Source organism: Salvelinus fontinalis, chromosome 17 (genome assembly GCF_029448725.1).
Source record: "Salvelinus fontinalis isolate EN_2023a chromosome 17, ASM2944872v1, whole genome shotgun sequence".
NCBI lineage: Eukaryota > Metazoa > Chordata > Actinopteri > Salmoniformes > Salmonidae > Salvelinus > Salvelinus fontinalis.
This window is the reverse complement of record NC_074681.1, coordinates 4,363,946-4,390,974: the sequence shown is the minus strand read 5'-3', so window position 1 is coordinate 4,390,974 and position 27,029 is coordinate 4,363,946. Positions and strand designations below refer to the sequence as shown.

Below are 27,029 nucleotides of genomic sequence, written 5' to 3'. Positions count from 1 at the left end.
GCTGATCCTGTCTGGCGGAAGGCTCTGGCTGATCCTGTCTGGTGGAAGGCTCTGGCTGATCCTGTCTGGCAGAAGGCTCTGGCTGATCCTGTCTGGCGGAAGGCTCTAGCAGCTCCTGTCTGGCGGAAGGCTCTAGCGGCTCCTGTCTGGCGGACGGCTCTGAAGGCTCAGTACCGACGGGCAGTTCATGCGGCGCTTGGCAGACGGGCAGTTCAGGCGCCGTTGGGCAGACGGGCAGTTCAGGCGCCGCTTGGCAGACGGGCAGTTCAGGCGCCGCTTGGCAGACGGCAGACTCTGGCCGGCTGAGACGCACTGTAGGCCTGGTGCGTGGTACCGGAACTGGAGGTACTGGGCTAAGGACACGCACCATCAGGCTAGTGCGGGGAACAACAACAGGGCACACTGGACTCTCAAGGCGTACTATAGGCCTGGTGCGTGGTACCGGCACTGGTGTTACCGGGCTGAGGGCACGCACATCAGGGCGAGTACGGGGAGAAGGAACAGTGCGTACAGGGCTCTGGAGACACACAGGAGGCTTGGTGCGTGGTGTAGGCACTGGTGGTACTGGGCTGGAGACACGCACCATAGGGCTAGTGCGTGGAGGAGGAACAGGGCTCTGGAGACACACTGGAAGCCTGGTGCGTGGTGTAGGCACAGGTGGTACTGGACTGGAGCGGGGAGGTGGCGCCGGAAATACCGGACCGTGCAGGCGTACTGGCTCCCTTGAGCACTGAGCCTGCCCAACCTTACCTGGTTGTATGCTCCCCGTCGCCCGACCAGTGCGGGGAGGTGGAATAACCCGCACCGGGCTATGTAGGCGAACCGGGGACACCATGCGTAAGGCTGGTGCCATGTAAGCCGGCCCGAGGAGACGTACTGGTGGCCAGATATGTAGGACCGGCTTCATAACATCCGGCTCAATAGTCAATCTAGCCCTGCCAGTGCGGGGAGGTGGAATAACCCGCACCGGGCTATGCACACGTACAGGAGACACCATGCGCTCTACTGCGTAACATGGTGTCTGCCCGTACTCTCGCTCTCCACGGTAAGTACAGGAAGTAGGTGCAGGTCTCCTACCTGACTTCGCCACTCTCCCTTTTAGCCCCCCCAAGAAATTTTTGGGGTTTACTCACAGGCTTCCTACCGCGTCGTCGTGCTGCCTCCATTCGCCGGTATCCCTCCTCGCACTGCGCCAGAGAATCCCAGGCGGGCTCCGGCACTCGCCCTGGGTCGATCGCCCACCTGTCGATCGCAAGATTTCTCTTCTGACGTCCTCTTGACACCCAGAGGAAGGCGTACGAGGTGTGTTTCGGGTCATAGGTGGCATGACCATGTATAGGCAGAGCGTTGAAGCGAGCATAAACATCTTGCATTTTACTTCCTGGTCGGGGAAAGTGCTGCCAAAGGACTTGTGTTCCACTCAGAGAAAAAATGTAAACGGTTTTAGAAACAATAGACTCTTTTCTATCCAATAGTATTAACAATATGCATATTGTAAGAGCAAAAATATATTAGGAGGCCGTTTGAAAATTTGCACATATTTTCCAGTTTTTCCAAAACGCCCCCTATAGCCCCTAACAGGTTAATGTGTGTCTGGAAGGAGAGTTTACAGTCTAACCAGACACCTAGGTATTTGTAGTTGTCCACGTATTCTAAGTCAGAGCCGTCCAGAGTAGTGATGCTGGACGGGCGAGCAGGCGCGGGCAGTGATCGATTGAAAAGCATGCATGTAGTTTTACTTGCATTTAAGAGCAGTTGGAGGCCACAGAAGGAGAGTTGTATGGCATTGAAGCTCGTCTGGAGGTTAGTTAACACAGTTCCAAAGAGGGGCCAGAAGTATACAGAATGGTGTCGTCTGCGTAGAGGTGGATCAGAGAATCACCAGCAGCAAGAGCGACATCATTGAGATGACAGGCCCTCCAATTTGACACACTGAATTCTGTCTGAGAAGTAGTTGGTAAACCAAGCGAGGTAATCATTTGAGAAACCAAGGCTGTCGAGTCTGCCAATAAGAATGTGGTGATTGACAGAGTCGAAAGCCTTGGCCAGGTCGATGAATACGGCTGCACAGTAATGTCTCTTATCGATGGCGGTCATGATATCGTTTAGAACCTTGAGCATGGCTGAGGTGCACCCATGACCAGCTCTGAAACCAGATTGCATAGCGGAGAAGGTACGGTGGAATTCGAAATGGTCAGTAATCTGTTTGTTAACTTGGCTTTCGAAGACCTTAGAGAGACAGGGTAGGATAGATATAGATCTGTAGCAGTTTGGGTCTAGAGTGTCACCCCCTTTGAAGAGGGGGATGACCGCGGCAGCTTTCCAATCTTTTGGAATCTCATACAATGCGAAAGAGAGGTTGAACAGGCTAGTAATAGGGGTTGCAACAATTTCGGCAGATAATTTGAGAAGAGAGGGTCCAGACTGTCTAGCCCGGCTGATTTGTAGGGGTCCAGATTTTGCAGCTCTTTCAGAACATCAGCTATCTGGATTTGGGTGAAGGAGAAATGGTGGGGGCTTGGGCGGGTTGCTCTGGAGGGTGCCGGGCAGTTGACCAAGGTAGGGGTAGCCAGGTGGAAAGCGTGGCCAGCCGTATTGAAATTCTCAATTATAGTGTATTTATCGGTGGTAACAGTGTTTCCTAGCCTCAGAGCAGTGGGCAGCTGGGAGGAGGTGCTCTTATTCTCCATGGATTTTACAGTGTCCCAGAACTTTTTAGAGTTTGTACTACAGGATGCAAATTTCTGTTTGAAAAAGCTAGCCTTAGCTTACCTAACTTCCCTGAAAAATATAACCATGTCTCTCTGTCTCTCTTGTTTCTCTGTACAGAGATAGTACCAATAGTATGGGAAAGGTTTGGTATAACCATGTCTGTTTGTCTGTCTGTCTGTACAGAGATAGTACCAGTAGTATGGGAAAGGTTTGGTATAACCATGTCTGTTTGTCTGTCTGTCTGTACAGAGATAGTACCAGTGGGGATTATAGCTGGTGGAACAGTTGGATCCTCCATCCTACTCCTGATCTTTCTCCTGGCTCTAGCCTTCTTCCTCTACCGCCAACGGAAAGGCAGTGAGTCGTGTACCAACCAGTTACTACTCCCTCACTCTGCATGCAACATGTTTGTGGTCGTGTTCCAAATGGCACCCTATTCCCCCCTCCAGGGCTCTGGTCAAAAGTCATGCCCTATACATTTATGGGGAATAGGGGACAGGGGACAGGGACAGAGGATAGGGATGGGATAGGGGATGGGATAGGGGACAGGGATAGGGGACAGGGACAGAGGATAGGGATGGGATAGGGGATGGGATAGGGGACAGGGATAGGGGACAGGGATAGGGGACAGGGATAGGGGACAGGGGACAGGGATAGGGGACAGGGATAGGGGACAGGGATAGGGGACAGGGATAGGGGACAGGGGACAGGGATAGGGGACAGGGATAGGGGACAGGGGACAGGGACAGGGGACAGGGATAGGGGACAGGGATAGGGGACAGGGGACAGGGATAGGGGATGGGATAGGGGATAGGGATAGGGGACAGGGACAGAGGATAGGGATGGGATAGGGGATGGGATAGGGGACAGGGGACAGGGGTAGGGGATAGGGGACGGGAAAGGAGACAGGGATAGGGGACAGGGATAGGGGACAGGGGATAGGGGACAGGGGACAGGGATAGGGGACAGGGACAGGGATAGGGGACAGGGGATAGGGGACAGGGGACGGGATAGGGGACAGGGGATAGGGGACAGGGGATAGGGGACAGGGGACAGGGATAGGGGACAGGGGACAGGGGACAGGGACAGGGATAGGGGACAGGGATAGGGGACAGGGACAGGGGACAGGGGACAGGGATAGGGGACAGGGATAGGGGATAGGGGACAGGGATAGGGGACAGGGGACAGGGACAGGGGACAGGGGATAGGGGACAGGGGACGGGATAGGGGACAGGGGACAGGGATAGGGGACAGGGGACAGGGATAGGGGACAGGGGACAGGGATAGGGGATAGGGGACAGGGATAGGGGACAGGGGACAGGGGACAGGGACAGGGGACAGGGATACGGGACAGGGGACAGGGATAGGGGACAGGGGACAGGGGACAGGGATAGGGGACAGGGATAGGGGACAGGGATAGGGGACAGGGGATAGGGGACAGGGACAGGCGATAGGGGATAGAGGACAGGGGACAGGGGATAAGGGGCAGGGGATAGGGGGCGGGATAGGGGACAGGGGACAGGGATAGGGGACAGGGATAGGGGACAGGGGATAGGGTGCCATTTGGGATGCATGTGGGTGTGGCTGTGTGTGACTGTCATTCATATAGTCATTCACAATGTACTGTGTAACCACAAATAGTCACGTGTTTATTCATGATCGCTTATTTAAAACTGAATAAGAATGACTTGTTTTCGCTCTCTTTTGTTGTACTGTAGATCTAAACGTTGATCCAAAAGTACTGTTATTCAGATGTCTGTCCCACTTTAAATGAACAACAGCTTATAAAGGCTTCATATAGCATACATAAAGTCTTCATAAGCACTCTGTTAGGCGCTTCATGAGTCGTCTGTCTTGTTCTGGTTCCAGGTCGTCGTGGGGTCACTCTGGGGAAGCCGGACATCAAGGTGGAGACAGTCAACAAGGAGACACATAGTCTGGAGGAGGAGTCGGGCGGTGTTTCCACGGCAACGCGCATGGTCAAGGCCATGTATTCCGTGAGTACCCAACACCCACCGCTATGAGTCAAATCAAATCAAACATTATTTAAAGTGCAATAGCTTTGACAAAAGGTGTTTGTCTCCGAAATGCTTCAGCTGTACACTTTTGAAGGGAACCTTCCTGAACCTTCCTCTAGTGTTGCAGTTCCTTTTTTTTTTAAAGTGCATTTAAAATATAGCAACAGACTTCATGGTAAAACAATCAAATGAAGCATGAAGGGGGGGCATCTGTTCTCTGTTGCCTTAGACTTCACAGACTGAGGTTGTGTTCCAAATGGATGCACTACATAGCGCACTACTTCTAACTGAAAGTAGTGCACTATAAAGGGAATAGGGTGCTATTTGAGAAACCCTTAGACTTCTCTCAGACTGAGGAAATCCTGCACTAGGCTACACTGAGAAAGCTCTATGTAAGATGTGATTAATGCCACCGGCCACATGGGTTGTCATTTGACATACAGCTATTATAACTGTCATTATAACATATTTAAGACATAAATTGTTCTAGAAGCTATAAGGTGCTGAAGCCTTTAGTTGTTGTTTGAGAGTAAACCACTGGATTGAATTCACCTTCATGTGCTTTCATGGTCCTGTTACATCTTCAACTGTACTCACCAAACATTTGTCAAATGACATTTTCATCAAATGAAAAACCTGATATTCTGTTTTCCTCTTCCCTCCCTCCTTCCCTCCTTCCTTCCCTCCCTCCTTCTCTCTCCCTCTCTCTCTCTCGCTCTCTCTCTTCCCTTCCTCCTTTCTCTCTCTCTCTCTCTCTCTCTCTCTCTCTCTCTCTCTCTCTCTTCCCTTCCTCCTCTCTCTCTCTCTCTCTCTCTCCCTCCCTCTCTCTCTCTCTCTCTCTCTCTCTCTGTGTGTTTTGTTGTTTGATGGTTTAGTTTCTACCCTCTGTCTCCCTCTCTCCCTCCACTCAGCCGTTCAAAGACGATATGGATCTGAAGCAGGACCTGCGCAGTGAGCGCGATACCCACGAGGAATACGAACTCAAGGTGAGTAACTCTCTCTCTGCTACTCACTTCTCACCCTCCTACATCAAACCAACAAACTCCTCATATGTACAGTACATACAACACAATACACAACAGCATATCACACAGAATACTAATACTAACTACCTCACACCTCAAATATGCTAACACCTCAAATTGGAACACTCTTGCATGTAATAAGAAAAAAGCTCACTATCACCTCATCTCTATCCTACAACAATACAACACACAACATGACTACATCACACCTCAAATATGCCCAAACAGGGTTGGGGTGAATTCGAATTGAAGGCAGTCAATTCAGGAAGTAAACTGAAATTCCAATTCAATAATTGAAAAAATGTCATTCATTTTCAATGACTACATTTTTTACATTTTACATGTAAATCACTTTCTGAATGCACTGCCTTTAATTAGAATTGCCCCCAACCCTGACCACACCTCAAATTCAAACCCATGTAAAAAAATCACTCGCTATTCCCTCATCATGTTTGTCCTTAGGACCCAACGAATGGCTACTATAATGTCCGTGCGACCACCCACGACGAGGCCAGGCCGTCCTCCCGCTCCATGCTGTACCAGGGAGAGTTCCGGACACCCAACCCTCCGGGGGGAGCTACAGGTGCTACCTCCAGTGGCCCAGCAGGGGGTCCCGGAGGGGTGGTGGCTGCAGGAGGAGTCCCAGGGTCAAGGGCAGGGTGCTATGACCCCAGACCTCCATCCAGGATGTCTCACACCAACTACCCCCAGTTCAACACCTTCACCAGGGCGGGCCCGAGCCAAGTCCCTCCCAACACCAACCACCCCTCCCACCCCGCCCACCCCTCCCACCCCGCCCACCCCTCCCATCCTGCCTCACAGACCACCGACTTCCCCGGAGACTGCGGACTATTGGACAACAACAGTCAGCTGACCTATGACAACTATGGCTATCCCGCCCAGTACCCTACCTATCGGATGGGCTTTGCCCCGCCCCTGGAAGGAGGGCCGGCCTATGAGGTCTACCCAACTGGACAAGGGGTGGGACCAGGGCCAGTGCAAGGACCAGTCCAAGGCCCATGTCCGGGTCCTGAAACTGTGCTGGGGAATTATGGGACCACCCGCTTCTCCTACACTTCTCCTCCTGGTACTGAGTACTCTCCTCCTGCTACTGAGTACTCTCCTCCTGCTACTGAGTACTCTCCTGCTACTGAGTACTCTCCTGCTACTGAGTACTCTCCTCCTGGTACTGAGTACAACCAGAGACACACTCAGAGGATGCAGACACACGTGTGAGAGAGATGTATTCTGTAATACAAAGTGAATACTTGTTTTCATACATGCGTACATACATATAAACACAGACACACACGCAAACACACACACACTTGTTGGAGAGATACATTTATTCTCTCTATGCTTTCTGTATCGTATACGTACACACACAAACAAACGCAAACTATCTGACACAGTTTCTCTCAAATGTTTTATTGTGTGCAATCTTCAGCTCCAAGAGCTGAAAAAGCGAAAGCCACTATCAAGAGGGGAGACATGATAAGAGAAAGAGAGGCTGGAAGTACTTTTCTTAAACTAGGTGGGGATTCAGCAGAGTTTGATTACTTACATGCTAATAGACATCATCCAGATCCATCTCTTCTCTATTGGACTCTCCACCCCTCTCTCTTTCCTCTCACACCATCTCTGTATATAATCTCAGTGGGGTAGATCATTTTAACCTTAGTATAACCTTGTATAAACGTACTGTATACAGATACAGCTGCTGAACTTTTCTCCTTATTATACACCCTCTTACACTCCTTTAAATTCACAGAAACACACACACACTCTTACACGCCTTTAAATTCACAGAAACACACACACACACACCCTCTTACATGTTGAAAGAGACAGTGTTGCGTCCCAGCTGTGCTCAGGCAAGGCGACAGCTTGTACTCCGTATGTGGGGCTCTTTTTAACATGCTTCTTCTCCATGCCGCCACAAACTGCTCAACCGGCATGGCCAAAGGGCTTCAAGAAGTGAATGAAAGGGAAATATGGGCTGTCTCCCAAATTTCACCATATTCCCTATGTAGTGCACTACTTTTTACTAAGGCTCATAGGGCTCTGGTCAAAACTAGTGCACTATATAGGGAATAGGGTGCCATTTGGGACACAACCAAAGGCATCATGGTATAACAGCCACTACCACCAATATGGCGATTTGACATCTGACAAGATAGAGAAAGAATGACCTTGTGCTTGACACCTAGAAGGTACAGTGAGGTAACTCTCCATGGTAACAGTGCGGTACCTCTCTCCATGGTAACAGTGAGGTAACTCTAACCATGGTAACAGTGAGGTAACTCTCTCCATGGTAACAGTGAGGTAACTCTCTCCATGGTAACAGTGAGGTAACTCTAACCATGGTAATAGTGAGGTAACTCTAACCATGGTACCAGTGAGGTAACTCTAACCATGGTAACAGTGAGGTAACTCTCTCCATGGTAACAGTGAGGTAACTCTCTCCATGGTAATAGTGAGGTAACTCTAACCATGGTAACAGTGAGGTAACTCTAACCATGGTAACAGTGAGGTAACTCTCTCCATGGTAACAGTGAGGTAACTCTAACCATGGTAATAGTGAGGTAACTCTAACCATGGTACCAGTGAGGTAACTCTAACCATGGTAACAGTGAGGTAACTCTCTCCATGGTAACAGTGAGGTAACTCTCTCCATGGTAACAGTGAGGTAACTCTAACCATGGTAATAGTGAGGTAACTCTAACCATGGTAACAGTGAGGTAACTCTAACCATGGTAACAGTGAGGTACCTCTCTCCATGGTAACAGTGAGGTAACTCTCTCCATGGTAACAGTGAGGTAAATCTCTCAATGGTAACAGTGAGGTAACTCTCTCCATGGTAACAGTGAGGTAACTCTCTCCATGGTAATAGTGAGGTAACTCTAACCATGGTAACAGTGAGGTAACTCTAACCATGGTAACAGTGAGGTAACTCTCTCCATGGTAACAGTGAGGTAACTCTCTCCATGGTAACAGTGAGGTAACTCTAACCATGGTAATAGTGAGGTAACTCTAACCATGGTACCAGTGAGGTAACTCTAACCATGGTAACAGTGAGGTAACTCTCTCCATGGTCACAGTGAGGTAACTCTCTCCATGGTAACAGTGAGGTAACTCTAACCATGGTAATAGTGAGGTAACTCTAACCATGGTAACAGTGAGGTAACTCTAACCATGGTAACAGTGAGGTACCTCTCTCCATGGTAACAGTGAGGTAACTCTCTCCATGGTAACAGTGAGGTAAATCTCTCAATGGTAACAGTGAGGTAACTCTCTCCATGGTAACATTGAGGTACTTCTCTCCATGGTAACAGTGAGGTAACTCTCTCCATGGTAACAGTGAGGTAACTCTCCATGGTAACAGTGCGGTACCTCTCTCCATGGTAACAGTGAGGTAACTCTCTCCATGGTAACAGTGAGGTAACTCTCTCCATGGTAACAGTGAGGTAACTCTCTCCATTGTAACATTGAGGTACTTCTCTCCATGGTAACAGTGAGGTAACTCTCTCCATAGTAACAGTGAGGTGTATGTGTGGACTGTATGGACAATGAAATAGGGTTTTGTATACAGTATACCACTTACAGTATGTAGAGCAACCTATAGGGGAAGAACGGAGCTGTAGCAGGCTTCTTCAAATGCTTCTTCCTCCTCTGTATTTTCTATCTCATCGCAATACATATCTACCCCACATTTCACTCATCTGAGGTCAATATGGTGTGTTTGGGAAGTGGGGGAAAGAGCTTTTGTAATAAAATGAATCTTTGCAGTTTGTACAAATTCCCCCAACCCCCCCCCCACCCTCAAATATTATTGTATTTGTCTCTGTCACTTGAACAGTAGAGTAGATCTTTCCCCATATTTATACCTAAATAGAAGAACAAGAAGCAAAAAAAAAACAACACATTCAGAAAAGTTTTATAGTATTTTTATAAAGGGTTGCAGACCAAAGGTTCAGAGGTTTGGGTGACATTCACTTGTACAATTCAATGTTCTGAGGCTTCTGTGTCCAGGTTCATTCACTGTTGAGTTTCTATTCTGAGGCTTCTGTGTCCAGGTTCATTCACTGTTGAGTTTCTATTCTGAGACTTCTGTGTCCAGGTTCATTCACTGTTGCGTTTCTATTCTGAGACTTCTGTGTCCAGGTTCATTCACTGCTGAGTTTCTATTCTGAGACTTCTGTGTCCAGGTTCATTCACTGTTGAGTTTCTATTCTGAGACTTCTGTGTCCAGGTTCATTCACTGTTGAGTTTCTATTCTGAGACTTCTGTGTCCAGGTTCATTCACTGTTGAGTTTCTATTCTGAGACTTCTGTGTCCAGGTTCATTCACTGTTGAGTTTCTATTCTGAGGCTTCTGTGTCCAGGTTCATTCACTGCTGAGTTTCTATTCTGAGACTTCTGTGTCCAGGTTCATTCACTGTTGAGTTTCTATTCTGAGACTTCTGTGTCCAGGTTCATTCACTGTTGAGTTTCTTTTCTGAGACTTCTGTGTCCAGGTTCATTCACTGAGTTTCTATCTGATCATGTTGTTATTGTAGACTAGGCCTGTGTCCCAAATGGCACCCTGTCCCCTATATAGTGCACGACTTTTGACCAGAGCTCTATGGACTCACTGGCTCACCATAGGGCTTGTGTCAAACGTAGTGCACTATATAGGGAATAGGGTGCCTTTTGGGATGTAGTCATGATGGTGTAGTCTTGAAACTAAAGCATCAAGGGCTCTTGGGGGGGAACTAAAATGGTACTCTACTTGTAGTTTGATCTGGCAATGGTACACTTTTGAGATTGGTGCTGAGTGACCAATGCTGGTACTGTCTGTCCAGTGGCCTGTACGTATGATATAATATTTGGTACTTTGCTTTACCCCATCTGGTATTGGGCACAGTGCTCTATAGTGGTGTATGTGAAGGCCTACACACAGTGGCTCTGTAGCTGTGGGTAAACTCTGATCATGCAATTCACCATCATTATTTCACTTAGGTACGTTGACAATCATTGTTGATTTGACTTCACATGCAGTGGTAATCTCCTCTGTGGAGAGGAGGTGTGTGGGTAGTCATGGAAACAGGGGTTCCGTCCCAAAGAGCATCCTATTCCCTATGTTGTGCACTACTGGGCTCCGGTCAAAAGTAGTGAACTACATAGGGAATAGAGTGCTGTTTGAGACGCAGGCAGGAAAGGAACTCATGCTGGAGGAAAGAGGTGAAGCGGTCCATCAGTAGGGCCGTGTTTCAGCACTCTACTGTGACTGTCCTAAATGGTGCGCTAATGCATAGAATGACATATAGAACCCATACATAACATATTGGATCTTTGTGCCCTATTCTCTATATATGGGCTCCCGAGTGGCGTAGCAGTCTAAGGCACTGCATCTCAGTGCAAGAGGTGTCACTACAGTCCCTGGTTTGAATCCAGTCTGTATCACACCTGGCTGTGATTGGGAGTCCCATAGGGCAGCGCACAATTGGCCCAGCATCGTCCGGGTTTGGCCGGGGTAGGCCGTCATTGTAAATAAGAATTTGTTCTTAACTGACTTGCCTAGTTAAATAAAGATTAAATTAAAAAAAATTGGAAGTTTACATACACCTTAGCCAAAAACATTTAAACTCAGTTTTTCACAATTCCTGACATTTAATCCTAGTATAAATTCACTGTCTTAGGTCAGTTAGGATCAGCACTTTAATTTAAGAATGTGAAATGTCAGAATAATAGTAGAGAGAAGGATTTATTTCAGCTTCTATTTCTTTCATCACATTCCCAGTGAGTCAGAAGTTTACATACACTCAGTAAGTATTTGGTAGCATTGCCTTTAAATTGTTTAATTTGGGTCAAACATTTCGGGTAGCCTTCCACAAGCTTCCCACAATAAGTTGGGTGAATTTTGGTCCATTCCTCCTGACAGAGCTGGTGTAACTGAGTCCGGTTTGTAGGCCTCCTTGCTCACACAGGCTTTTTCAGTTCTGCCCACAAATTTTCAATAGGATTGAGGTCAGGGCTTTGTGATGGCCACTCCAATACCTTGACTTTGTTGTCCTTAAGCCATTTTGCCACAACTTTGGGGTCATTGTCCATTTGGAAGACCCATTTGCGACCAAGCTTTAACTTCCTGACTGATGTCTTGAGATGTTGCTTCAATATATCCACATAAGTTTCCCTCTTCATGATGCCATCTATTTTGTGAAGTGCACCAGTCCCTCCTGCAGCAAAGCACCCCCACAACATGATGCTGCCACCCCCGTGCTTCACGGTTGGGATGGTGTTCTTCGGCTTGCAAGCCTCCCCCTTTTTCCTCCAAACATAACGATGGTCATTATGGCCAAACAGTTCTATTTTTGTTTCATCAGACCAGAGGACATTTCTCCAAAAAGTACGATCTTTGTCCCCATGTGCAGTTGCAAACCGTAGTCTGCCTTTTTTTATGGCGGTTTTGGAGCAGTGGCTTCTTCCTTGCTGAGCGGCCTTTCAGGTTGTTGATATAGGACTTGTTTTACTCTGGATATACTGTAGATACTTTTATACCTGTGTCCTCCAGCATCTTCACAAGGTCCTTTGCTGTGGTTCTGGGATTGATTTGCACTTTTCGCATCAAAGTACGTTCATCTCTAGGAAACAAAATGCGTCTCCTTCCTGAGAGGTATGACGGCTGCGGGGTCCCATGGTGTTTATGCTTGCGTATGAACGTGGTACCTTCAGTCGTTTGGAAATTGCTCCCAAGGATGAACCAGCCACCACTTGTGGAGGTCTACATTTCTTTTCTGAGGTCTTAGCTGAATTCTTTTGATTTCCCCATGGTGTCAAGCAAAGAGGCACAGAGTTTGAATGTAGGCCTTGAAATACATCCACAGGTAAACCTTCAATTGACTCAAATTATGTCAATTATCAGAAGCTTCTACAACCATGACATAATTTTCTGGAATTTTCCAAGCTATTTAAAGGCACAGTCAACTATGTTTATGTAATCTTCTGACCCACTGGAATTGTGATACAGTGAATTATAAGTGAAATAATCTGTTTGTAAACAATTGTTGGAAAAAGTACTTGTGTCATGCACAAAGTAGATGTCCTAACTGACTTGCCAAAACTATCATTTGTTAACAAGAAATTTGTGGAGTGGTTGAAAAACAAGTTTTAATGACTCCAACCTAAGTGTATGTAAACTTCCCACTTCAACTGTATATATAGTGCGCTACTTTTGATGAGAGCCCTATGGGTCCTTGTCAAAAGTAGTCCACTATATAGGGAATAGGGTTCGATTTGGTTTGTAACTATAATGTTGCTGCCAACCACGGATCAGAGTATTCAGAACTCCCTCTTTGATCTCTGTTTGATCTCTTTGATCTCTGAAAGTCCTTTTGACTTTCTTCTATACACCTTTTCTTCCAGATCTCACCATTTCTCCCAGATCTCACATTTTCTTCCAGATCTCACCATTTCTCCCAGATCTCACCTTTTCTTCCAGATCTCACCATTTCTCCCAGATCTCACCTTTTCTTCCAGATCTCACCATTTCTCCCAGATCTCACCTTTTCTTCCAGATCTCACCATTTCTCCCAGATCTCACCTTTTCTTCCAGATCTCACCATTTCTCCCAGATCTCACCTTTTCTTCCAGATCTCACCATTTCTCCCAGATCTCACCTTTTCTTCCAGATCTCACCATTTCTCCCAGATCTCACCATTTCTCCCAGACCTCACCTTTTCTTCCAGATCTCACCTTTTCTCCCAGATGAAAACATAGGAGTTGATTAGAGATGATAGCTAGCTGTAAATAAACGTCTGTTTGACAGGTTGGCCCTCTGTTCAAAAGATATGACTTTCTTCATAAACTCCTTCCAATCTTGTTCGTTCCTCATCCATCCTTTTATCATTTCATCAAATGCCTTCCACATGTGACGTCAGTATTATAGTTGTCATATTATATTCATGGTGTTATTATGTCACCAATGAAGGTGACACTAGGGTGTTTAAACTTTTATACACGTCCTGTATCGTTTACGTGTTGTCTGTGTAGGCCTCTGTGTGTATGTAACGGGGGTCAAGGCCAACCTATTCCCTATATAGTGCACTGCTTTCCACCAGGGCCCATAGGAATCTGGTGAATAGTAGTGCACTATGTATGGAATAGTGTGCCATTTGGGACTAGCCTCAGACAAAGGGAGTGGTGATACACTTACATGGCCAAAATTAATGCACAATTAGGCCACACCAGATGGGATAAATGTCTATCCTACCCAGGCCTAACCCAGGTCTCAGTGGACAGTACTAAGGTGCTCTGAGCTGTTCTCTGCTATCTCTGACCAGGACTGATTTACAGATGTTGTTTGGTAGCAGTCTCAGGCCGGGATTCAATCCCAGGAGCCTTAGAGAGCAGCGCACTAGTGTAAAGGCATTTTCCCAGATGCTCGCTGCGATTGGATTCACGATAAATGAGTGTATAGTTTGAGCGTATTAATACATTTTAAAAGTATGCTTTGCTTCACAACACACCTTGGATTGAATCCCGGCTATGTTGTGTTATGAATCTCTAATCTAATGGGAGTCAAAAGACAAATCAACGGAAATGAACAAAGCAGACAAACCAATGCAGCAGCCATTTGTGTTTACAGTACAACTGTGTGTATGCGTGACCTCTGACCCTGGTGTTTTGATCAGTGTGTGTGTGTGTGTGTGTGTGTGTGTGTGTGTGTGTGTGTGTGTGTGTGTGTGTGTGTGTGTGTGTGTGTGTGTGTGTGTGTGTGTGTGTGTAGAAAGGGGACGTTGGGCTGTGAAAACATGGGGAAAGCGAAAGATGGAGAGACAGAGAGAGTGACTGGTTGTGTCCTAAATTGTACCCTATTCCTTACCATGTGCAATAATTCTGTCCAGAATCCTATGGGCCCTGGTCAAAACCGTTGCCCTATATAAGGAATAGGATGCCATTTGGGATGTAATCATGGAGCCATCATGTGGCCATAGGACATGAAGAATGAGCCGACTGAGTCCAATCGTTCTTCATGCCGCTGTTGAGTTAACAGAGGGCTCCAAAAATGTCCATGATTGACACAAATGGAATCCTATAGATGTAGGATCTTAATTTGAGCCAGTTTGCTAGAGCAAGAAAATAATCCTGCAGCAACAGGAAATGGGAATTATTATGGGAATTATAATTATTGGAAATTTTTTGTAGGGGTTGATAATTGACAAGTTTGCATTTTCTGCTGTGCAGGAAAATTCCCAGCAATAAGAGTGATCAAATTAGAAACTACATCTGTATTCCCAATATAGTGCTGACCAGAGCCCTAGTCAAAAGTAGTGCTTGACTATAGTACTATGGGACCTGGGGCACTGTATGTGTGTACATCAGTGGAGGTGGGCGGGAGGAGGTATAGGAGGACAGGCTCATTGTAATGGGACCTGGGGCACTGTATGTGTGTACACCAGTGGAGGTGGGTGGGCGGAGGTATAGGAGGACAGGCTCATTGTAATGGGACCTGGGGCACTGTATGTGTGTACACCAGTGGAGGTGGGCGGGAGGAGGTATAGGAGGACAGGCTCATTGTAATGGCTGGAATAGAATGAATGTAACGGTATCAAACAAATCAAATTTATGGAAACCTTGTTTGACTCCGTTACATTAATTCCATTCCAGACATTAGAATGAGTCTGTTCTCCGATAGCTCCTCCCACCTGTAGTGGGTGTGGGTGAGCATGTGCATGTCTGAGTGAGTGTATTTCCTCCATATAATTCATTCCCAATCCTGTTATTTTCTATTCTGTCATTGTTCCAATAGGACTGTTTCCTGTATTATTGTCACTATGGGCTTCTCATTCAGTAATGCTCCTCCTGTATAACGGTTCTTCTTTAAGAAAAAAACACAAATATATTACTGAAATGTGTTTTCATTTTTATTTTTATTCAATATTTTTTCAAATTGTATGTCATTATTTTTCCACAGTATTACAAAAAATAAAAAGACACAGCTTTCATAAGAACAAGGATAAAACCTCCTTATTTCATTTTTAGAGACAGAGTAAGATTAAATATATGAAATGCTAACCAGTACAGATACGGGTCCCAAATGGCACCCTATTCCCTATGCAGTGCACTATATTTTAACAGGACCCTATGGACCACGATTGGCACAGGTCAGATTCAAACATGTGTAAGGGTGTGACAGAGAGAGAGGGAAGAGAGACAAAAAGAGCTAGAGAGAGCAAGAGGAGGAGATGATGGGGGATTGATTCACCTTGGGTGGTGTAGCAGTCTATATGCTAAAGTCTTGTGCTTCCCCGTCCAATTTGGCAAAATTATCTTGTAGTAATTCTAAAATCTAAAGTTCCATTTTGAAGAAAAAAAACAAAAACAAAACATGTCCACTATGTATAGTTAGTATCAGTCCAAATCTAAGTGGATCAAAGGTATGTATCTTCACTCTTGTCTTTGTCCTCAGTCTCTTGTATGCTGTGTTTCTCCCCATCTCTGTTGTCTTTGTCCTCTTGTATGCTGTGTTTCTCACCATCTCTGTTGTCTTTGTCCTCTTGAATGCTGTGTTTCTCACCATCTCTGTTGTCTTCATCGTGGTCACTATGCAACAACACACCCTCTCTGTTGTCTTCATTGTGGTCACTATGCAACAACACACCATCTCTGTTGTCTTTATCGTGGTCACTAGGCAACAACGCACCATCTCTGTTGTCTTCATCGTGGTCACTATGCAACAACACACCCTCTCTGTTGTCTTCATTGTGGTCACTATGCAACAACACACCATCTCTGTTGTCTTCATCGTGGTCACTAGGCAACAACACACCATCTCCATTGTCTTCATCGTGGTCACTATGCAACAACACACCACCTCTGTTGTCTTCATCATGGTCACTATGCAACAACACACCATCTCTGTTGTCTTCATCGTGGTCACTATGCAACAACACACCATCTCTGTTGTCTTCATTGTGGTCACTATGCAACAACACACCATCTCTGTTGTCTTTATCATGGTCACTAGGCAACAACGCACCATCTCTGTTGTCTTCATCGTGGTCACTAGGCAACAACACACCATCTCCGTTGTCTTCATCGTGGTCACTATGCAACAACACACCATCTCTGTTGTCTTAATGGTGGTCACTATGCAACAACACACCATCTCTTTTGTCTACATCGTGGTCACTATGCAACAACACACCATCTCTGTTGTCTTCATCGTGGTCACTAGGCAACAACACATCATCTCTGTTGTCTTCATCGTGGTCACTATGCAACAACACACCATCTCTGTTGTCTTCATCGTGGTCACTAGGCAACAACACACCATCTCTGTTGTCTTCATCGTGGTCACTATGCAACAACACACCATCTCTTTTGTCTACATCGTGGTCACTATGCAACAACACACCATCTCTGTTGTCTTCATCGTGGTCACTATGCAACAACACACCATCTCTGTTGTCTTCATCGTGGTCACTAGGCAACAACACATCATCTCTGTTGTCTTCATCGTGGTCACTATGCAACAACACACCATCTCTGTTGTCTTCATCGTGGTCACTAGGCAACAACACACCATCTCTGTTGTCTTCATCGTGGTCACTATGCAACAACACACCATCTCTGTTGTCTTCATTGTGGTCACTAGGCAACAACACACCATCTCTGTTGTCTTCATCGTGGTCACTATGCAACAACACACCATCTCTGTTGTCTTCATCGTGGTCACTATGCAACAACACACCATCTCTGTTGTCTTCATTGTGGTCACTATGCAACAACACACCATCTCTGCTGTCTTCATCGTGGTCACTAGGCAACAACACACCCTCTCTGTTGTCTTCATCGTGGTCACTATGCAACAACACACCATCTCCGTTGTCTTCATCGTGGTCACTATGCAACAACACACCATCTCTGCTGTCTTCATCGTGGTCACTAGGCAACAACACACCATCTATTAGTCTTAGGGTGAACACTAGGCCTATCGCTTTCCTTCCCATGCCGTATCACATTCTCTGTGAATGTTTCTCCTTGTAGAGTGAGCCTAACAGAGTCATCACAACAGAGACTCCAGTCCTTCCGGCCTGTGCACTTGTCAGCAGGCTTCCTGCATCTCCACCTGCAGAGGATTACACCAATGATGATTAGCACCACATCTGAAGAGATCAGCTGATGATTTGGTTTATGTCAGCTAACTGACACAATAAAAAACATTACATCCATACCCGGCGACAAGTAAGCGGCAATCTGGGCGCCTCTTTGATGCACGTAAGTGTTGTAACACTTCCTCCAATAACAAACCGTGTTCAACTACATGAAGGCTAAGAACGAAAGAGAATAGAGGAAACATTAGTTGAACAGTTATACTGAAACAAATATGAACACAGACGACACAGAGAGTATGTTGTACTCACGATATCATCCTCAGGTTTGGGCAGGCCTGGCTCAGACTGACTACACTGGCAGCACACCTCTCTGTCACGCTGCTCACATACAGACTGATGTCCTCCAGAGAAGTTTGAGAGCGTAGCAGCGAGATCAGTGCTTCAACATGCTCATCCCACTCTGGACTGGCAGAGGTCATTCATATGACACAAAAATAGACAGACACAGACTCTCGTCATGTTAAAGCAAATATTCTCATATGTGTATGTTTGTGTGCAGCTATGTAAGAGAGTTTTTGATTTATTTAACTAGGCAAGTCAGTTAAGAACAAATTCTTATTTTTACAACGACGGCCCAACCCGGCCAAACCCTAACCTGGACGAAGCTGGGCAATTGTGCGCCGCCTTATGGGACTCCCAATCATGGCCGGTTGTGATACAGCCTGGCATCGAACCAGGGTCTGTAGTACGCCTCTAGCACTGAGATGCAGTGCCTTAAACCGCTGCGCCACTCGGGAGCCCTATACACTACGGCCCAGATTCAATCCAAGGTGCCCTTCTATAGGTCATTTTACAGCCATTCATTCATGATAAACACTCAAGCGCAAATTACCTTCATGTAAAAGGTGCATTGTCAGCCGTCTAGTGAGGTGCCCTATAACGCACCTTGGATTGAAACCCTGCCGTGTGTGTGTGTGCATGTGCGTGTGTGTGTGTGTGTGTGTACGGGAGAAATGTTATTGAGGACAGAAGTTCTTACTGTTGCCCCAGAGTGTGAACTAGCTGAAATAATTTTCTCCAGTCGAATACAGGATCACCGTAGAGGGTAATTTCAATCCCTCTGAGTGATATCTGGGAGTGTAAACCTTCACTCGCTGCGTGCCATCCATATAAATCTTGGTGTTGAAAGCAGAGCCTGAAATTCAAGGTACATTTTCATTAAATCTAAATCATTAAATCTTGTACACATGATGATTCACTGTCTGGCAACATACAGTATGATGAGCATAGTTCAGCATGACAAATATCAAGGGTTTGTAAATGACATGTAATGCAACTCACAAGTCAAATGTAAAGGTTCATGATAGATGTTAGGTATTTGAAATTTGCTAATATTTATGAAGTATAATCTAGACTCCCTCACCTTAACTTGTCTACAGGGTGGATGATTGCACTCAGGTCATCCACATCGGTGTCTGATAGGTCAGCCACATAGCTCACAGACAAGCTGTCATCAAGAGAAGAGAAACATCTTTATTTAGGGGAAGGGGGATACCTAGTCAGTTGTACAACTGAATGCCTTCAATTGAAATGTGTCTTCCGCATTTAACCCAACCCCTCTGAATCAGAGTGGTGCAGGGGGCTGCCTTAATTGACATCCACGTTTTCGGCACCCGGGGAACGGTGGGTTAACTGCCTTGCTCAGGGGCAGAATGACAGATTTTTACCTTGTCAGCTCAGGGATTCGATCCAGCAACCTTTCGGTTACTGACCCAACGCTCTAACCACTAGGCTACCCGTCTCTAACCACTAGGCTACCCGCCTTTAACCACTAGGCTCCTGATTTACTTCACTAGCCTTATATTATCTGGAACATTAAACTGTTGTTTATTTGTGATATAATTTTAGCCAACCCTTTATTTGACACCATATAATATGTCATAACAGCTGACATAATCTGGAGGCGAAATAACAGCTGACATAATCTGGAGGCGAAATAACAGCTGACATAATCTGGAGGCGAAATAACAGTTGACATAATCTGGAGGCGAAATAACAGCTGACATAATCTGGAGGCGAAATAACAGCTGACATAATCTGGAGGCGAAATAACAACTGACATAATCTGGAGGCGAAATAACAGCTGACATAATCTGGAGGCAAAATAACAGCTGACATAATCTGGAGGCGAAATAACAGTTGACATAATCTGGAGGTGAAATAACAATTGACATAATCTGGAGGCGAAATTACAACTGACATAATCTGGAGGCGAAAGAAGCGCACACCTGTTTAGGAGAGGTGCTGGCTAGCGGAGTAGAACACCTGTTTAGGCAAGGTGCTGGCTAGCGGAGTAGAACACCTGTTTAGGTCGAGGTGCTGGCTAGCGGAGTAGAACACCTGTTTAGGCGAGGTGCTGGCTAGCGGAGTAGAACACCTGTTTAGGCGAGGTGCTGGCTAGCGGAGTAGAACACCTGTTTAGGCGAGGTGCTGGCTAGCGGAGTAGAACACCTGTTTAGGCGAGGTGCTGGCTAGCGGAGTAGAACACCTGTTTAGGCGAGGTGCTGGCTAGCGGAGTAGAACACCTGTTTAGGAGAGGTGCTGGCTGGCGGAGTAGAACACCTGTTTAGGCAAGGTGCTGGCTAGCGGAGTAGAACACCTGTTTAGGCGAGGTGCTGGCTAGCGGAGTAGAACACCTGTTTAGGCAAGGTGCTGGCTAGCGGAGTAGAACACCTGTTTAGGCAAGGTGCTGGCTAGCGGAGTAGAACACCTGTTTAGGCAAGGTGCTGGCTAGCGGAGTAGAACACCTGTTTAGGCGAGGTGCTGGCTAGCGGAGTAGAACACCTGTTTAGGCGAGGTGCTGGCTAGCGGAGTAGAACACCTGTTTAGGCGAGGTGCTGGCTAGCGGAGTAGAACACCTGTTTAGGCGAGGTGCTGGCTAGTGGAGTAGAACACCTGTTTAGGCGAGGTGCTGGCTAGCGGAGTAGAACACCTGTTTAGGCGAGGTGCTGGCTAGCGGAGTAGAACACCTGTTTAGGAGAGGTGCTGGCTGGCGGAGTAGAACACCTGTTTAGGCAAGGTGCTGGCTAGCGGAGTAGAACACCTGTTTAGGCGAGGTGCTGGCTAGCGGAGTAGAACACCTGTTTAGGCAAGGTGCTGGCTAGCGGAGTAGAACACCTGTTTAGGCGAGGTGCTGGCTAGCGGAGTAGAACACCTGTTTAGGCAAGGTGCTGGCTAGCGGAGTAGAACACCTGTTTAGGCAAGGTGCTGGCTAGCGGAGTAGAACACCTGTTTAGGCGAGGTGCTGGCTAGCGGAGTAGAACACCTGTTTAGGCGAGGTGCTGGCTAGCGGAGTAGAACACCTGTTTAGGAGAGGTGCTGGCTGGCGGAGTAGAACACCTGTTTAGGCAAGGTGCTGGCTAGCGGAGTAGAACACCTGTTTAGGCGAGGTGCTGGCTAGCGGAGTAGAACACCTGTTTAGGCAAGGTGCTGGCTAGCGGAGTAGAACACCTGTTTAGGCAAGGTGCTGGCTAGCGGAGTAGAACACCTGTTTAGGCGAGGTGCTGGCTAGCGGAGTAGAACACCTGTTTAGGCGAGGTGCTGGCTAGCGGAGTAGAACACCTGTTTAGGCGAGGTGCTGGCTAGCGGAGTAGAACACCTGTTTAGGCGAGGTGCTGGCTAGCGGAGTAGAACACCTGTTTAGGCGAGGTGCTGGCTAGCGGAGTAGAACACCTGTTTAGGCGAGGTGCTGGCTAGCGGAGTAGAACACCTGTTTAGGCGAGGTGCTGGCTAGCGGAGTAGAACACCTGTTTAGGCGAGGTGCTGGCTAGCGGAGTAGAACACCTGTTTAGGCGAGGTGCTGGCTAGCGGAGTAGAACACCTGTTTAGGCGAGGTGCTGGCTAGCGGAGTAGAACACCTGTTTAGGAGAGGTGCTGGCTGGCGGAGTAGAACACCTGTTTAGGCAAGGTGCTGGCTAGCGGAGTAGAACACCTGTTTAGGCGAGGTGCTGGCTAGCGGAGTAGAACACCTGTTTAGGCGAGGTGCTGGCTAGCGGAGTAGAACACCTGAAAAATTAAAGGAGAGCCGCACACTGCTCAGATGCAATAATTGAATAACCTAATATCCAACGTTTCCCTGATGAAGACAAGCTGTCTTCATCAGGGTATAATGACAAACACTGCAGGGTGACTCGTTTATATAGTGTCAAAAGAAACACACAGGTGTCTGTACTCATGGCCGGGTGTGGCCTGATATCTTTGGTTAATTCTCAGATATAAAAATAACATACAATACACACGAATGGATAGCATACGATCATAGATACAATTTGGCTACATAGGCCTACAAACACTTACAATGAATAGCAAAATCACAATAATCACAAGAATGGCTTCAGATCAAAGTCTACGTTAAGGGTCTTTAAATGAAAGATCCAGGCAGCCTCTCGTTTTAACAATAAATTGTCGAGGTCACCCCCTGTCCTAGGGAGGGTGACATGTTCGATGCCGATATAATGTAGGTACAAAATCGAGTGGTTTGCTTCCAAAAAGTGGGCCGCAACTGGGTAAGTCGAGTTTTTGCACCTAATGGTGCTACGATGCTTCGAGATTCGTACTTTTAATTCGCGCTTTGTTTTACCCACATAATTTTTAACACAAGGACAAGTTATACCTCAACAATTTATTGTTAAAACGAGAGGCTGTCTGGATCTTTCATTTAAAGACCCTTGCTCTCTTTGGTCTCAATGTAGACTTTGATCTGAAGCCATTCTTGTGATTATTGTGAGTTTTCTTGTAATTTTGATGTATAAGTGTTTTGATCGAGTGAAAAAACTTGTGATATTTTCTCCTTCATATGAGTCTAACCCAGCTAAGCTAACTAACGTTGTATGTAAGCCAAGGAGACAAGATGGCGTCTGGGATGACATTTATTTTCATTATAACCATTTTGGCTTTTAAATGGTTTGAGTTATTTTTTAAACAAACGGTTGCTCATATTAAGTGTATTGACATGAGTACATATGAACCACACAAATTATATATATTTTAGAAGGTTACTTTTCATGAAATGTATATCTAACAGTTGCATGCTAACCGCTAACATTAGCTAGCTAATTCAGCGCTGAACCAGTAACTGTGCATTAGAGACCTCTCTAACGCCCAACAAGCTCAGTTCAAACTCCCATTCACCAGCTCCGCAAGCGTTATAATGTCAAAATACAGTAGTTGATCACCAAATATGGAGTTTCGCTGATCAACGATCGTATTTTGACGTTCTAATGCTTGCAGTGTTGGGTTTTCATTTATATATGTTCTATACTTTGTTTGGACAATTAGCACTGTATACAGTATGTAGTGAATCAGATGTACTGTTACCCCAATAAATCATAGTTGTTTTGCACACCGCCATCTTTGCTCAACGATCAGACCGGCAGCGTCATCGCATCAATGCTGCGTAATACATTCTGCAGTCAAACTTTTTTCAGCTTGTAATCCAACAGTTGTACTGGATGTGAGTGTAACAACAGTTCAACATTCACTTTTTTTCTACTATTTAGAAAGTACTGCAAGGCAATGCTGCAAGGCAATGCTGCAAGGCAATGCTGCAAGGCAATGCTGCAAGGCAATGCTGCAAGGCAATGCTGCAAGGCAATGCTGCAAGGCAATGCTGCAAGGCAATGCTGCAAGGCAATGCTGCAAGGCAATGCTGCAAGGCAATGCTGCAAGGCAATGCTGCAAGGCAAACGCAGCGTTCCTTTGGAAATGAACGTGCTTCTGTTATACCAAAACGCAATGACGCTGTTGGTCTGATCTCTAGGGAGTTTTTCCTAGCCACCGTGCTTCTACACCTGCATTGCTTGCTGTTTGGGGTTTTAGGCTGGGTTTCTGTACAGCACTTTGAGATATCAGCTGATGTACAAAGGGCTATATGAATAAATTTGATTTGATTTGATTGAGGCGTTAGTGACAGGGTTACGTAGCTAACGTTAGCTAAACAAACACTAACTACATGGTAGCTAACTATTTGCTAGCTAGCGACATGCATAGTTGAGAGCTAGCTTTAGCTACAGTATGTCATGAAAACGTTGAGAAAACGTGATTGTAATGTATTTGAGAATGTGCGAAAGTGTTGTTTGATACTGCCATAATATACCAAATATTAGGAACACCTTCCTAATATTGAATTACAACCCCCCCCCCTCTCCCTTTGCCCAAGTACAGCCTCAATTTGTCAGGGCATGGACTCTACAAGGTGTCGAAAGCGCATGTTGACTCCAACGCTTCCCACAGTTGTGTCAAGTTGGCTGGATGTCCTTGGGGTGGTGAACCATTCTTGATACACATGGGAAACTGTTGTGTGAAAAACTCAGCAGCGTTGCTGTTCTTGACACAAACCGGTGCGTCTGGAACCTACTACCATACCCCGTTCAATGGCACTTACATGTTTTGTCTTGTTCATTCACCCTCTGAATGGCACACATACACAAGCCATATCTCAATTGTCTCATGGCTTAAAGATCCTTTTTTAAAACTTCATTGGGATAGGGGGCAGCATTGGGAAGTTTGGATGAAAAGCATGCCCAGAGTAAACTGCCTGTTACTTAGGCACAGAAGCTAGGATATGCATATGTTGGTAGATTTGGATAGAAAACACTCTAAAGTTTCCAAAACTGTTAAAATAATGTCTGTGAGTATAACAGAACTCATATGGCAGGCGAAAACCTGAGAAAAATCCAACCAGGAAGTGGGAATTGTAAAGTTTGTAGTTTTTTAAGTGAATGCCTATCCAGTATCCAGTGTCTGTGGGGTCAGATTGCACTTCCTAAGGCTTCTAGTAGATGTCAACAGTCTTTAGAAGTTGTTTAAGGCTTCTATTGTGAAAGGGGAGAGAATAAGACCACTCAGACTAAGTGGCTCAGCTGAAAGCCATGAGTTGTTTATCGCGCGTGGCCGTGAGCGCGCCGTTCGTTCTCTTTCCTTTCTAATGAAAACAGTATTGTCCGGTTGAAATATTATTGAATATTTATGATAAAAAGATCCTAAGGATTGATTATAAACATTGTTTGACATGTTTCTACGACCTTTGATGGAACTTTTTTGACTTTTCGTCTGGATGTTGTGAGCGCGCTTTGTGCCTTTGGATTATTGAACTAAACGTGCGAACAAAACGGAGGTATTTGGATATAAAGAGGGAATTTATTGAACAAAACTAACATTTATTGTGTAACATGGAGTCCTGGGAGTGCCACCAGATGAAGATCATCAAAGGTAAGTGATTAATTTAATCGCTATTTCTGACTTTTGTGAGTCTTCTCCTTGGCTGGAAAATGTCTGTATGGTTTTTGTGGCTAGGCGCTGTCCTAACATAATCGCATGGTGTCCTTTCGCCGTAAAGCCTTTTTGAAATCAGACACTGTGATTGGATTAACAAGAAGTTCATCTTTAAAATGGTGTATAATACTTGTATGTTTGAGGAATTTTAATTATGAGATTTCTGTTTGAATTTGGCGCCCTGCAATTTCACTGGCTGTTGTCGAAGTGGGACATCCCAGAGAGGTCTGTCTCCTCCCCTTCATCTACACTGATTGAAGTAGATTTAACAAGTGACATCAATAAGGGATCATATCTATGTCATGGAAAGAGCTTGTGTTCTTAATGTGTTGTATACTCAGTGTATTTGGGAGGAAGTTTTCAGCTTTCTTTAGCGGTGTTGCGTTGTAGCATACTCTATTCTGATGTCTGTTTCTTTACTTATATTTTTTTTGAGAAAGTAATGCATCTGCTGTATCCAGGGGGAAGGTGAAGACCTTGATGGAGGCTGCAGAAACAAACATTTTTAAACAAAAGGAAACTTCTTGGCAGGGAAAAGACAATAAATAATAAATAATATGATTTTAGAGTTAAATCCTTTGTTGTTGTTTTAATGAATTCTTTACAGGTTTTATTTTTTTCATTGTATTTTGAATAACTTGTAGAAAATACACTTCATAACACTGTCATGAAGCATTATGTCCATCCTCAAATCAAACTTTATTTGTCACATGCGCCCAATACAACGTGTGTAGACCTTACCGTGAATGCTGACTTACAAGCCTTTAACCAACAGTGCAGTGCAAGAAAGAGTTAAGAAAATATTTACCAAATAAACTCAAGTACAAAATAATAAAAAATATCACAATAGAATATGAGGCTATATACAGGGGGTACCGGTACCTAGTCAATGTGCGGAGGTACAGGTTAGTCGAGGTAATTTGTACATGTAGGTAGCGGTAAAGTGACTATGCATAGATAATACACAGCGAGTAGCAGCAGTGCACAAAACAAATGAAGGGGGGGTCAATGTAAATAGTCCGGTGGCCATTTGATTTTGACACTCTTATGTAGATGTCAAAACCAGCCATAAAATAACGCAATATACTGTATGTCACAACAGGGCTAAATATATGTGTCACGACAGTGTTATGACCATATCATGACAAGTTATGTCAGCTGTTATGACATATTGGTTATGACCATGTCATAACGTGTTATGATGCTAGGTGTCAAATAGAGTGTTACCTATAGTGATGTCATAGATGAACTGGAGTACAACAAGTAAAGAGTATTGCTAAACTACAGCTGTGTGTATATAGCCATTTAGGATCGAAGCTAGGCATCACAAGACTGTGCTAGCCTGCTGAGCTTAAGTCTACAGTAAGCACTAAGCATTGCAACCCTTCAGGTCTTAGACAAGGTTACTCGTCTCCTGAGTGTGCTTCACCAAACCACCTCCTTAACATGGACAATAAATTAAAGATATCCACCGTAAAATGTGTTATATGTAGTATTAGAGATGATAAATTGTACTTACACTATTTCACTCAAACTGTAGCCAGATGCCCTGATACAGTCACAGATCATTTTCATGTCAGACACTTTTAACCAAAGAGAAGTTTGGAGAGTCCTTCACAAGCAAGAGATGGTTGAATTATTACATGAATACTTTGATCGACAAGACATCTACACATCTTTACAACTGTACACATGCAATATCAATCAAGGGCACCTTTCTACTGAGACAATGTAGATGAAGCTCACCCATTGACTCCATCTTTCTGTAGATTGGCTTCCAATGTAACATTCTCACAACCATGAAGCCTGAAACAATAACATTTCATACTGTTAAGAGGCTACTTA

At 45.5% G+C, this 27,029-nt stretch overlaps 2 protein-coding genes across 5 annotated transcripts in view; one reads left to right on the top strand and one right to left on the bottom strand.

The window, feature by feature from the left end:
* The window catches only part of LOC129813609 (kin of IRRE-like protein 1), a 95,120-nt gene extending 79,371 nt beyond the window's left edge, over window positions 1–15,749 (top strand). Inside the window, exons 12-15 of one of the 2 annotated variants that reach the window (XM_055865946.1) lie at window positions 2,962–3,069; window positions 4,582–4,709; window positions 5,606–5,716; window positions 6,218–15,749. In XM_055865946.1, coding sequence (XP_055721921.1) covers window positions 2,962–3,069; window positions 4,582–4,709; window positions 5,606–5,716; window positions 6,218–6,991 — 1,121 coding nt within the window. In that variant the 3' untranslated portion in view covers window positions 6,992–15,749. The remainder of the gene's footprint in view (window positions 1–2,961; window positions 3,070–4,581; window positions 4,710–5,605; window positions 5,717–6,217) is intronic. The other variant, XM_055865947.1, reaches the window with a different exon arrangement.
* Window positions 15,636–27,029, bottom strand: part of LOC129813608 (NACHT, LRR and PYD domains-containing protein 1 homolog) — a 27,094-nt gene continuing 15,700 nt past the window's right edge. For 2 of the 3 annotated variants that reach the window (XM_055865944.1, XM_055865943.1), the window contains exons 8-14: window positions 26,931–26,990; window positions 26,704–26,796; window positions 19,276–19,359; window positions 18,892–19,047; window positions 18,162–18,317; window positions 17,973–18,068; window positions 15,636–17,866 (exon numbers count right to left, since the gene is read on the bottom strand). In XM_055865944.1, the coding sequence (XP_055721919.1) occupies window positions 17,683–17,866; window positions 17,973–18,068; window positions 18,162–18,317; window positions 18,892–19,047; window positions 19,276–19,359; window positions 26,704–26,796; window positions 26,931–26,990 (829 nt within the window). In that variant the 3' untranslated portion in view covers window positions 15,636–17,682. Of the gene's footprint in view, window positions 17,867–17,972; window positions 18,069–18,161; window positions 18,318–18,884; window positions 19,048–19,275; window positions 19,360–26,703; window positions 26,797–26,930; window positions 26,991–27,029 lie in introns of those variants that run through there. The other variant, XM_055865945.1, reaches the window with a different exon arrangement.